We start from the raw sequence: 14253 nt of genomic DNA on the forward strand, positions 1-14253 counted from the left end.
ATTTTCAGGGCCAGAATTATGCCTGCCTTACAATAGCAGGGTCACTTTGGAATCTCTCAGATCTGATTTCAAACACAGACTCTGACTGTTGGTTGCCACTTACCTTTGGTCAAGTAGAAGAATAATTCTTTTCTGTATTCTATAGCTTCAGTAAAATAAAACAGAAAAAAAAATAGAAGGATCATTTGGTGAATTTATCTAATGTTGATGTTCTAAGTTGATTTTTAGTGAAAGCAAACATTTTGAAAGGTAAGGTTTAGAGTCTCAATTGCAGGTTACTGCTAACTCGTCTGTAATGTCCATTTGCCAGGGGCCCCAACTTGCGGAGGCCACCTCAGTTTTCAAAACAGAAGTGAAATTGCTGTGAACTCCATCTCAGACGGCTAAGAATCTTTGGAAAGAGAAATGGGAGAGGCGGCAGGAGCTGGAAGCTCGCGTGTCCTTCTCCTGACCCCTGGTTGCTGCGTTTGCTGACCCCTCCTCTCCTGCACACTCTGCCTCTTTCCTGCATTGTGTTGCCTAAGTAGACATCACCTAGTGCTTTGTTTCCCTAAATGTTAAATTTGGGTTTTAGCTGGTTTATCAAAATATTAAAAATTGGGGACAATGAAAGGGAAAATGACATAGCAGCCAGAAACAACTTACAATCAAAAATCCTGTCTACCAGAAAATCTGCATGACCTTCTGCTAGATTGTGAGTCACTTGCCATGTAGCTGAGCCCTCTTCTCAGAAATCTGCAGCCTGGTCTTCCCTCCTTCACATGCTCCGAAGGGCGCAGCTCCCTTTCACTCTCTGCGCAGAGCCACTGTCTCTCCCTTTGTCTTGCCATGGACATTTGGGGCTTCTACTATAGGGGTTCATTTTCCTCTATATGCCACTAGGCAGTAGTTTTCTTTTCTTTTCTTTCTTTCTTTCTTTATATATATATTTTTTGTTCTTTTTTGTTTTTAAATTGAGATGGAGTCTCTGTCTCACAGCGGACCGTGGCATCACCAGAACTGATGGCAACTTCAGACACTTGGGCTCAAGCCATCCTTCTTACCTCTCTGGTAGCTGGCATCCACAGTGTGTGCAACTCCTCCTGGCTAACTTTTTTATATTTTTGTAGGGATAGCATCTTGCCATATTGCATCTTGCTTGGACTGGTCTTAAACTCCCAGATCCAAGCGATCCTCCTGCCTTGAACTCCCAAAATGCTGGGATTACAGGTGTGAACCACTGCACTAGGCCAACAGGGGTTTTCTTTCTTTTCTCAAGGGTTTTCTTTCTTTTCTCATTGTGTAAGAATTTTGTATCCCCTCATATATTCAGAGGTTGATAATCTAATATTTCTTATCTTATGTTTAAAGAATTGCAAAGGATACCATTACTGGTATGTTGTCTACATGTTCTTAATCTATTTAAAATATTTAAGTATCAGCTGGGCATGATACTAGGGTGGGAGGCTGAGGAAAGAGAATTGCTTAAGCCAAGGAGTCTGAGGTTGCTGTGAGCTATGACGCCATGGCACTCTACCAGGGGTAACAAAGCAGGACTCTGTCTCAAAAAAAAAAATAATAATAAAATTAATTAATTAAAGAAATTAAAATATTTAAGTATCAAAATTTGCAGATTTAGTGCATTTGGTTATAAGAAATGACTGCCATATAATCTAATTCCCGAAGCTAGTCCTCATTATCAAAGTAATCAACCAATTCAACTTATCTTCTTTTTTTTTTTTTTTTTTGTAGAGACAGAGTCTCACTGTACTGCCCTCGGGTAGAGTGCCGTGGCGTCACACGGCTCACAGCAACCTCTAACTCTTGGGCTTACGCGATTCTCTTGCCTCAGCCTCCCGAGCAGCTGGGACTACAGGCACCCGCCACAACGCCCGGCTATTTTTTTTTTTGTTGCAGTTTGGCCTGGGCTGGGTTTGAACCCGCCACCCTCGGCATATGGGGCCGGCGCCCTACTCACTGAGCCACAGGCGCCGCCCTCAACTTATCTTCTAACAAAAAAGATCTGTCTTAATTTTTTCAATTCAGATAAACATGTTAATACATGTTGCTCTCATTTTTGAATTCCAATTTTAAGATAAGTCAGGTGGACAAATCTGGAAACAGATATTTGGTTTGTGAGCAGGGGCTCAAAAAGATGAAATAAAACATACATGTTTTCAATGTTTCTTTCCTATTTCTGTTTTGGTTTGCTCTCAAGGGCTTTTCACTCAGGCTCCATGTGTTACCTAATTGCCCTTTTGTTTGGTACCCAAGAGATATTTATACCTCTGCTGAGGGAAAATGCACTAGAATAAAAATCAGGATGACTGGGAGGTAAGTGTAACGTGAGGGAAAGGCGATTGTAGTAGGGAGGTAGGAAAAGAGAACTAGACCACAGCCTTTTCTTAGAAGTTTTAGAGAATAGTAAATACAGAAGTTGAGTATTAGGAAATCAATTTCCACAGCATAATTTGTTCTTGAAAGATGTAAGCAGCGGCTCCCAGAGAGGAGACCAGAGCAGAGACGTTCAGGCCAGGTTTATTAAAAGGGACAGTGACCCGCCTGCGCAGTGCAAAGATGGTGTCTGCACCAAGGGTGATTGGAGGCCTTTTTTAATACTGGGTGTAGGAGGAGGAAGATTTATCCACAGCTTCCTGGGATAGGTTCTTTGGCACTCCTGGGGTGGGGCCAGGTAGGCCTTTTTTTCTAAGAGAGAAGGAGGAGGAAGGAGAAGGGAGGGTTCCTATAGTCCATGTTAGGACACTAACAGTTCCCATGTGCCCTCTAGAATATAATTTGAAGACCATTATTGCTTATTCTAAACAAAGACATTTCTTTCCCTGAGGGGTAGTCTCTGTTTTCCTTTAAAACAAGCTATATTTCACGTGGCTTATTCAGATATTCTGCTAAGCATTGTATAGTTGTCTTTGTAAACAACATGTACAATGAAAATCACATGGACTTTATAGTGTTGTAAAATTCAGACTCTGGAGTTAAAATCTGGACTTCTGAGCATAGGAGGTACAATGGGGAACAAACCAGTAGCTTGTCCCCTTGGTACCCTTTAGACAGGGACAAACTTTTGGTACGAAGTCAAATAGAAAGTATCTTAGGCTTTATGGAACATAATAGTCTCTGTGGCCACTACTTAACTCTGCTATTACAGTGTGAAAACAGCCATAGACCAGTGGTTCTCAACCTTCCTAATGCTGCAACCCTTTAATACAGTTCCTGTGGGTCACGACCCACAGGTTGAGAACCTCTGCCGTAGACACATGAAAACAAGTGAGTGTTACTGTTTTCCAGTAAAAATTTATTTACAGAATCAGGCAGGTTTTTGCCCATAATTTGCCAGACCATGCCATTAGTTATGGCCTTATAATGAGGAAAAGGAGAATAGGGCCCCTTATTTATAGGTATAGTAAGCCAGTGAGCTCCAGAAGGCACCTTGGCATTCCTGTTCAGGTGAAGATAATACCTTTGTAGCTCTAAAAATTGTATGTTTTTGAACCCTTTCTGAAATCCTGGCCAATTAAAAATTCAATTAGAGTTAATTATCACTTTATCTAATTTTATAAAGTGATACTTTATAATCACTTTATAAAACTAATTTTATAAAGTGAAATTTTTTCTTATGAATTATAAAATTGAGTATCATAGAAGCTAGTGGCTTTCAATGTCGATACATTTAGTATCATAGAAGCTAGTGGCTTTCAATGTCAATATATCCACTCGAGTTCTAATTGAAGTCATAATTTTTACACTTTAAGTGTGTTTACCTCCATTTTATAAAAAAGAGATAATTTTAGAACTGTAATAACAGCATTAAACCTAGAATATTTAATAAATAAAATCCAAGAATATCTTCTACTTCTTCTAGTCTAGCGCTCAGGTTCTTAAAGTATTATCCCTGGATCAGCAGCGTCAATGTCAACTGGGGATGTGCCAGAAATACAAATTCTCGGGCCACTTCTCAAATGTGAGTGTTGAATCAGCAACTTTGGGGAGCCCTGTAATCTGTATTTGAGCAGGCATTCCCAGTGATGCTGATGTATGCTATATACTAAGTATTTATCATATTAAATTCTTTCTTATTTCAGATTTTGCCCCTCTCCCTCAGAAACATCTTTCAAACTTGACTTCTCTGCATACCTCCCATTGCTCTTACACAAACTAAAAGCTTAATTGATCTCATTTTCCACCATGTTAAACACTTATTCATTTACTCAATAAAAATATGTGGAGTGCTCCCTCTACGCCAGGTGCTGTCTTAGATACTGGACACACATCAAAGCATAGAAAGAGCACGATTCTGAAACACATGCAAAACAATAAACAGTAAGCCAAATTATTTTATGTATTAATGGGAACTATAAAGGAAGTAAAATGCTATGATAGTGATCAGGGAGATGCTAATTGGGGTGGTCAGGATTCTCTGAGAAGATGCTTCAGCCAAGGCCTGAGGGTAAGAAGGAGTTAGCCTTTCAAATAGAGGATAGTCATTATGGGTAGCATTTACTGAGTTTTTGCCATGTGCCAATTATAGTTGTAAAAGCTTTATATGTGTCAACTCTTTAAATCCTGACAATAACCCTATAGGGCAGATACTTACAATATTTCCATTTTATAGACCAAACGGAGGCACAGGGAGGTTGGATAATTTATATAGGTTGTTTAGTCTCTGGGATTCACTATGAAATGAGATTAGAGGGATAGAAAGAACTTCATTTGCCAACATGAGAATTTTGAGTTTAGTTCTAAATGGCATTGCAACAAGACCCAAGCATTCAAGAGTCTGGTAGAGGGTGCTGACTCAGTCTGATTTACTCAGGGATTGTCAGAGCAGCCACAGGGGGCACAGTGGAGGCCGTTATCACAGACCAGGTAAGAAACATTGGTGACTTGTACAATGGACACATGTTGGTGGCTATGGAGATGGAGGGATACGAATGGAAGTAGGATTTAGTTTGTGGATAAAAACAAGTTTTGTTGGTTGATTAAGGAAGTAAAAGGGAAAGGGAAGATTAAGGAGAAGTGTATCTCTACTCACAACACTCTGACACCAAATGCATAAATTGTCCACACCGGGCAATTCTCTAATTCTCTTCAGACACCAGTGAGGTGTCCTAGCATTTGATTGGCTTCAAACACTAACTCCGTAAAGTTAGCACAGACCCCACAGGTCAAGGGCTTAGTCCTGCAAGACTACTCCTGCTTCAGACACCAGTCAAAAGCAGTAGATCTCTAGGGTAGGTGCTGCGGACCACCCAGTCAGTGGGCTTCAGTCCGAGGGAGAGCAGGGAGAAGGAACAAGGAAGGTTGAGAGGTCAGCGCAGGAATGACAGTCTGACACACCACGGGTCGGAGTATGCAGCTGTAACTTTACTGTGAAACTTATGCAAGTACTTATACACTTCTACTTACAGGCAGGGGGCCTCATTGGTTACACAAGAGTTATTTTGAGTTAGTGGGAAAGTTACAGAATTTTCCTTTACGGTTGCAGTTTTTGTGCTTAGGTAAGCTCTGATAGTTCTAGATATTTTTACCAACAATTTAATTACTCTGTCTCTGTTCCTAGTTGATAACAGTCAAAAGCATACCTAAGATAAACAGTACAAAGTTTAACTCACTAGTGAAGGTATTTATTACTAAAACGTCTTAGTGCCTGACTTTTAGGCGGCACTGAGTCTAGCAGGCTCGTGCCTTATCTTATCCTGTGGTGCAATGGGTCCAGCCTTGAGAAAGCACATTGTGATTAGTATCAGAGCACACAGAGCTATGCTAAAGAAAAACAAAGTAATAAATTTTAAAGGCTGCCACGGTCGTTCAAGCTCCTGCGGGTGACTTGGCACGTAGAGCACCGTTTCTGATGCTGTTTGTGCAGGGGTCGCTGGGGGCGAAACTCCGTGGAGCACAGGCCTCCTTACCGACGTTCTAAAACGCGGTCAGCGCCGCCTCACTTCGGCAGTAATGCCGTGGGCGCGGCAGGTAGGTGCAGTGGCTCAAAGTTGTAATTCTAACACTTTGGGAGGCCAAGGCAGGAAGATCATTTTAATCCAGAAGTTAAAGCCAGACCAGCTTAGGCAATAGCAAGGCCCTATCGCTACAAAAATTAGCTGGATGTGGTGGTGCACTCCTGTTGTCCTAGCTACCAGGAGGCTGAAGCAGGAGGGTCACCTGCGCCCAAGAGTTTAGGCTGCAGTGAGCTATGATGATGCCATTGCACTCTAGCTTGGGCAACAGAGCAAGAGCCTGTCTCAAAAAAAAAAAAAAAAAAAAGGTAGTGAGTCTCTAGGTTACTCACACTTCTGTCTGATTTGGTTGCAGATTGGGAGATTTCCAAAATGACCTCTTCAAGTTCGATAATGTGCTATATGGCTCACACAAGTCAGGGAAACATTTGACTTACTATTGCCAGTTTATTATAAAGGATATTTTATGAACTATACACATGAATAGCCAGATAAAAACGTATAGAGGGTGAGGTCTGGAAAAGTCCCGAAGGCAGGAGCTTCTTTCCCTGAAGTTGAGGTGTGTTACCCTCCTAGTACATGACTGTGTTTACCAACCCAAAATCTCCTTGAGCCCCTTTGTTGAGGGTCTTTATGGAAGTTCCTGTCAAAGGCATGATGGATTAAAGCACTGGCCATTGGTGATCAACTCAATCCTCACCCGCTATCCCTCCCCAGAGGTTGGAGGGTGGGGTTGAAAGTTGCAGCCCTCTCATCAGGTGGTTAATTCCTCTGACACCTGGACCCATGCTCCCTGAGTCACTTCATTAGCATAAAGTCATGGATGACTCTTAGCTTTTAGGCTTGAGCAACTGGAAAAAAGGTGTTAACCTTTTTCTATGATGTCAAGACCAAGGGAAGAAAGGTTCTATTTCAGTGAGGAAAATGAAGAATTCTGTGTTGGTCAGTGTGTGCTCCAAGATGCCTTTTAGACGTGCAAACAGAGCCACCATGAAGCCAGTTGGATAAAAATAATCTAGAACTCATGGAAAGTGATCAGGCAGAAGATATAATTCAGAGTGTCACCAGTCCATTAATGATGTTTTACAAAAAAAGAAAAAAAATGAGTTGATTTGAATCCCTCAGGAGGAGAATGTAGATAGAGAGGGAAGGAGAGCCCCAAACGGAAAGTTAGCACTCGTGGGGCACATTCAGAGGCTGGAGAGAGGGAAAGAAGCTTCCTGTCACAATCTCTGGCTTTAGTTCCTGTGAGCAGACTGGGACCTCAAGGGAACATCTCGGGAGGGAGGATGGATCCGTTATCAGCCCACCCAGAACCAGGGGTGACAGCTTGTTCACACCTTCACCCCAGCTGACTGACTCTGTCATGTTCTACACTGGACTCACTACTGCATGCTGAACTCCTGTAATCCAAACATGCCCTTTATTTTCATGTATCTGATTTTTTTCTTCGGATTTTACTTTTTCTGAAAAGCCTCTCTGATACCTCTCTCACCATTTGGTCACTGTCACCACTGTATTCCCACAGTGGGTTGCACACTTCAGTGTGACAGCACTTAGCCCATGTTAACTGCCTTTAGTTCTCTGTCAGACTATTCAGAGCCGGGGCCAGGCCATTCATCTTCATACTCAGCATTGGCAAACTGCCTAGAGCAGTGGCTCTCAACCTGGGGGTCACGACCCTTTCACAGGGCCATCTAAATACATCCTGCGTATCAGATATTTACATTACAATTCATAACAGTAGCAAAATTATAGTTATGAAGTAGCAACAAAAATAATTTTATGGTTGGGGGTCACCACAACATGAGGAACTGTATTAAAGGTTCGCAGCATTAGGAAGGTTGAGAACCACTAGCCTAGAGGTTCTCAGTAATATTGAGTGAGTGATTAAAATAATTCTTCAGACCCAATACCCAATTATTGTTGATATCTCCCCCCACCCCATCCTATAGATTTTCTCCATATAGACTTTAGGAAAAAGGCAGGGTGCAGTGGCTCACACCTGTAATCCCAGCATTTTGGAGGCCAACGCAGGTGGATTGCTTGAGGCCAGGAGTTCGAGACCAGCTTGAGCAAGAGCAAGACTTTGTTAGCCCAGTGTGCTGGTGCCTGCCTATAGTCCCAGCTACTCAGGAGACTGAGGCAGGAAGACCACTTGAGCCCAGGAGTTTGAAGTCTCAATGAGCTGGGATGATGCCACTGCACTCTGGCCCAGTCAACAGAGCAAGACCCTACCTCAAAAAATAAACCAAGACAAAACAAACAATAAAGAATTCCAGAAAGAGAGTAACTTTATTAACTATGGAGCAAAAGTAGATTAGGAAGGAGAAATGTCTAAAGAGGGTATTATTAAATTCATACTGATAATAATAGTAATAATAACATAAATATCACCTGTATTGAACAGGTGCTAGGAGCTGCTCTAAGAATGTGCGCCAGTCATAAACGAATCCCCAAATTAGAACCTCAGAATTTCTCATTTTAACTCTATCTGGAAAAAGTACTTATTCTTTTTCAAATTTTAGAATTTATAGTCTTTTTTAGAATAAAGAACTCCAGAACTTAAATTTCTTGTATTTCCTGGAATGCTTAGCATTTTGCTCTCCACTGAATACCAAACAAATATTTACTTGATTTAGTGATAATATCTGTTACATATGTAAAAATCTCAGCACTTTTCAGGTAAAGAATTTCTAATTCTAACCAGTTATCCTATATTATTTTTCTAAATTAGCTTAGAAAATATTGGGATAGTTTGGGAAAATATAAAGCAAATAAAATTCCTGGTGCCACTAACTTACCTTCATGTGCTAAGAAAGTTTTCAGTGACTAATACTTTTTCTGGTTCTTAAAAGCTGCTTATAGATTAGGTCACATGCATGAAAGGCCATGGTATGTGCTGGTAATGCTCAAATTAAACAGGGTTTGCTTTTTGGAGGATTGCCTCAGAATCCATAGCCATTATACAGCTACTTATCTTTTATGTCCTTGTTAAATTGCTAATGATTTGCTTGTATGGTTAATGGAAGAAGACAGATTCCACGTCTAAAACAGTTTGGGAATATAAATATAAACGTAAATAGCTGTTTTTACTGCAGGCTTATACACAAATGTGTCCAGTGAATCACCAATAGCATATAAGGTTTCCCATATCTGGCCATAGAACCTTCTTCCTTCTAACATTTGACATCTTGCAATAGAACACAATTTGGAAACAGTGTGGTATTTAGGTTGTGAAGATGCAGAAAGCGTACCTATTTTCCAGTCATTATTTTGGAAAGCAAAAGAAAAAGTTGTGGGGAACTGCCTGTAAAGTGGATACAAAAATCCCATAAGGACACTTGTTCCCATTTAATATTAGATGAGTTAGATCAGAGTAAATAAGCAGAAGGTCTTAATTTTTTTTTGTTTGTTTGTTTTGTTTGGGATTCATTGATGGTATAAAGAATTAGGTTACCCTGATTGCGTTTGTTAGATAAAGTTGCTCTTATAATTGTGTCCCTCTCCCAGGAGATGTGCCATACACTGTACCCTCTCAACCTCTTCCCTCTCCCCTTCCCCCACATTCCCCTACCCCCTCCTCTTGCTCATCAACTTCTTTCGCATTAAAATAGAGTACATTGGATTCTTGCTTCTCCATTCTTGTGATGCTTTACTAAGAAGAATGTGTTCCACCTCCATCCAGGTTAATACAAAAGATGTAAAGTCTCCATCTTTTTTAAAGGCTAAATACATATACCACAGCTTGTTAATCCATGCCTGGGCTGGTGGGCAGTTAACGTTATTTCCACATTTTGGTGATAGTAAATTGAAATGTGACAAACAGCCTACTGCAGATGCCCTTATGATAAAAATATTTTTTTTCTTCTGGATAGATGCCTAGTAATGGGATTGCAGGATCAAATGGTAGATCTAATTTGAGTTCTTTGAGAATTCTCCATACTTCTTTCCCAAAATATTAGTTTGCAGTCCCACCAGCACTGTAGAAGTGTTCCCTTCTCTCCACATCTACGCCAGCATCTGCAGCTTTGAGACTTTGTGATGTGGGCCATTCTCAGCAGGGTTAGGTGACATCTCAGGATAGTTTTGATTTGCATTTCTCTGATGATTAGGGACGATGAGTATTTTTTCATGTTTGTTAGCCATTTGTCTGTCTTCTTTAGAGAGGGTTCTATTGCTGTCTCTTGCCCAGTGATATATGGGATTGTTGGGTCCTTTTTGTTGATTAATTTGAGTTCTCTGTAGATCGTAGTTATCAAGCTTTTTTCTGATTCATAATATGCAAATATCTTTTCCCATTCTGAAGTTTGTCTATTTGCTTTGGTTGTTGTTTCCTTAGCTGTGCAGAAGCTTTTCAGTTTAATTAAGTACCATTTGTTTATATTTGCTGTTGTTTTGCCATGGAAGTCTTCATAAAATCTTTCCCTGGGCTGATATCTTTGAGTGTTTTCCCCACACTTTCTTCACGGATTTATATTGTTTTATGCCGTAGATCTAAATCTTTTATCCATCTTGAATCAGTTTTTGTAAGTGGTGAAGGGTCCAGTTTCAGTCTTCTACATGTAGTTTTCCAGTTCTCCCAACACCATTTATTGAATAGGGATTCTTTTCCCCAGTGTATGTTCCTGTTTGGTTTATCAAGGATGATGTGGCTTTAAGACGTTAGTTTCATCTCATGGTTTTCTATTTGGTTCCAAATGTCAATGTTTCTATTTCGGTGCTGATACCATGCTGTTTTGATCACTATAGCCTTGTAGCATAGCCGAAAGTCTGTTGGGGTGATACCCTGACTTTGTTTTTATTAACTAAGAATTGCCTTGGCTATACGGGGTTTCTTCTGGTTCCATACAAAACAAATAATTATTTTCTCCAAATCTTGAAAGTATGATGATATTATTTTAATGAGGTTTGCATTGAATCTGTAGATTGTTTTGGGAAATGTAGACATTTTGACGATGTTAATTCTTTCCAGCCATGAGCTTGGTATGTTCTTCCATTTGTTAATATATTCTATTTTTTTTTTTTAGGGTTTCATAATTTTCTTTGTGTAGGTCCTTCACCTCTTTTGTTATATATTCCTAGATATTTCTTTTTTTTTTTTTTTTTTGAAGCTACTGTGAAGGGAATTGTTTAGCTTCTCATCTTGGCCATTAAGGCAGAAGATGATTTGTGGAAGTGATTTTATATCTCGAGACATAGAAAGTCTTAATTTAATAGAAAATTATGCTGTATATCACTGTTTCTTTGTTGAAGTGTTCACCTTCCCACAGCCCAAGACAGGAAGTCTCCTAATTCCTGAGTCTGCACATTTTCCAAATGGCTTTATCTGTATCATGGCATCTTTCATTGTTCCACCATACACATTCCTCCTTGCAGGCCAACTAAAACCCTTGCCATTTTCTGAATATACACATGCTTTCTGCAGTATTCCTTTCATTCTACCTTTTTCCTTTGTCTAGACTATCCATCCATTTATCTCCCCATGTTGGATTTGAACCCTCTGTTAAGTTGTATGTATTTATATAGATCTACTCCATTCAAGGAACAAGTTTTATACTGGTAGCTTTATAGAAATGTCCTCAGAGAATATTTTCCTTTTCCTTTGGTTGGACATAAACCCTACCTACCTTTAGCTACCTTAGAATATTTTAAAAGCCACAGAATAGTCTCCTTGCCTGCCTGACATACTAGTTAACTATGTGCTTGTCCCTTACTTCCTGCTACACTAAGTGTATTGCAAGCAAGAGCTGGGCTTCATTTGTATCACTGGCAGAGCCTCCCACAGCCCCAGGTCCCTACTTGGTACTCAAGAATCTGTCAAGGTGGGCGGCGCCTGTGGCTCAAGAAGTAGGGCGCCGGTCCCATATGCCGGACGTGGCGGGTTCAAACCTAGCCCCGGCCAAAAACCAAAAAAAAATAAATAAAAATAAAAAAAAAAAAGAATCTGTCAAGGTGAATGGAATGCATAGGTACCCCTATGGATAGAATTAGTACACCCAGAAGCACAAATCCTGGTTCTCAAACTCTGCTATCCGAATGTGTTTGCTTGTGATTCCTTAGGAATTCTGCTAGTACTGACAGGCAGGGTTTTCCAGGCAGCACTTATCATCTCTGTCCTGTGGAATGGGCTTGGTTGTTGAGAGCAGACCTCATCTAGAGTCAAAGAGTGACATGGCTGATACCCTGCATTTCCCCTTCACTCTCCCTCCCAGTATAGTCACAAAGCAAATGTGAAAGGGAGAAATAAGTCGACTTCATTAAACTGACGGTGTAGTTGCCTTTTATTAAACAAGTACTATCAAAACCAAATTGAAAGCTGAGTCATTAAAATTACTTTGAAAAGTAATTTTCCAAATTCACACATGGTTACTTGATTGTCATTAGCTAAACTGTGTAATTTGACTGAAAGGTCTTGAGCATACTTTGGATGGTACCTTTCCGAATGTTCCTTTTTGGCCTTCTGAAATGAATGAATTAAAAAAAAAAAAAAAGCAAATCAGCAGGTAAAAGGTAGAAGAAGAAAGCCAGTTGCTTTCTTACATCTTTTTCTTTGTGCTTTTGATGCCAATCTTTTATTGCTTTTCCTTTAAGTAGAATCAGAATTTGGGCAATAAATAATGAGGGAGTGAAACTTGAACATTTTCCTCCCAGCACTACCCTTAGTCCTTTGAGAGTCACAGAAGACAATAAGAACTGAAGTTGAACACTGATCCATCACTTCACAGTAATCACCAGCGGCTTACTTTTTTATGCCATACATTTTATCTTGTAAAGAGGAAAGTTATAAGTGATTAAACTTGATTTGCAAAAAGTAATCTTATTAGTAACACTACTTGCTGTCAGAAGCCAAATGTAGCCTATGTTGATGAGCTCACGTGAACGCACTTTCCAGCTTAGTCCACCTTTTTTCTCCTTCATTTAAAATTTTTTTTTTCTTTCCACAGGCAAAGATAAGATTAAAGTAACTGAAGATGAATTGAATAAACTCTTTCTAATTAAATGGTGTATTTTGGAAGCCATTCGTTTAAGAGCCCCTGGTGTCATTACTAGAAAAGTGGTAAAGCCGATTAAAATTTTGGTAAGCTTCGATTTTGTTTTAACATAATCAGCCTTTTAGGGAAAAACACATGTTTTGCTTAAATATATATATAATATGTGTGTGTGTATATATATATATACGCACACATACATATATACATATGTAGTATATATATACACACATATATATTGAAGATTGGCATATTATTGATTTTATTTGTACATAGTTTATTTTTTGACAAGTAAAAAATATATATTTATTTTGTACAACAAGTTTTGAAATATGTATACATTGTAGATTGGCTAAATCTAGCTAATTTAGATATGCATTATCTCCCGTACTTGTTTTTGTGGTGAGAACACTTAAAGACAACTTTCAGTGATTTTCAAGAATATAATACATTTATTATGAATAAGGATGACCATGTTGTAGAATACATTTCTTGACTTATTTCCCCTAACTCAAATTTTGCATCGTTTAGCCACCATCTTCCCAAGTTCCACTCCCTACCTCCAGCCCCTGGTGACTACCATTCTATTCTCCATTTCTATGAGTTCAGCTTTTTTAGATTCTCTACACAAGTGAAATTATGTAACTTTTATCTTTCTGTGCCTGGCTTATTTCATTAAATACAATGTTCTCCAGGTTCATCCATGTTGCAAATGACTGAACTTCCTTCTTTTTTTAAAGACCGGGTGGTGTTGTATTATGTATTTATACCACATTTTCTTTATTCGTTCATCTATTACTAGACACTTAGGTTGATTACATATCTACTGTGAGTAATGCTTCTGTCAACATGGGAGTGCAGGTATCTTTGACATTTCTTTTTCTTTGGGTATTAAGAGTAGTCCTCTACTCTTGTTTGCTTTTTATAATACATAGTTCAAGAGTGCCTGAATAAGACCAAGGACATTTTTAGTAGTACAATACAGTTAAAAATGCAAATTTTGTAAAAGTTTCCACTTTTGCCTTTAAAGGAAACATAGTTTGACTGATTATAGCACTAGCACTTAGTTTTGTAGGATTTGAATAAATCAGCACTTGCTTTTAATCAGTTTTTGCTTTTAAATAATCACATTATTAATTATTTTAAACTATGACTATTAAAGAATATGCTTTAAGATGAAATGGTCATACATCTTAGTATAATTAAGTATAGCATTGTTTATACTCTGTATATTATTATAATTTTTGTTAAACTTTTATCAAGCCCTTTTTATCTTCTGACTAGTAAATAGCTGAATTAGAGCATAATCA

General features: G+C 39.1%; 1 protein-coding gene across 1 annotated transcript in view; it reads left to right on the forward strand.

Annotated features, from left to right (window-relative positions):
- LOC128594928 (24-hydroxycholesterol 7-alpha-hydroxylase) overlaps positions 1–14253 on the forward strand; it is an 89721-nt gene that overhangs the window by 43575 nt on the left and 31893 nt on the right. Inside the window, exon 8 of the mRNA XM_053603841.1 lies at positions 12899–13032. Coding sequence (XP_053459816.1) covers positions 12899–13032 — 134 coding nt within the window. The remainder of the gene's footprint in view (positions 1–12898; positions 13033–14253) is intronic.

Source organism: Nycticebus coucang, chromosome 9, assembly GCF_027406575.1.
Source record: "Nycticebus coucang isolate mNycCou1 chromosome 9, mNycCou1.pri, whole genome shotgun sequence".
NCBI lineage: Eukaryota > Metazoa > Chordata > Mammalia > Primates > Lorisidae > Nycticebus > Nycticebus coucang.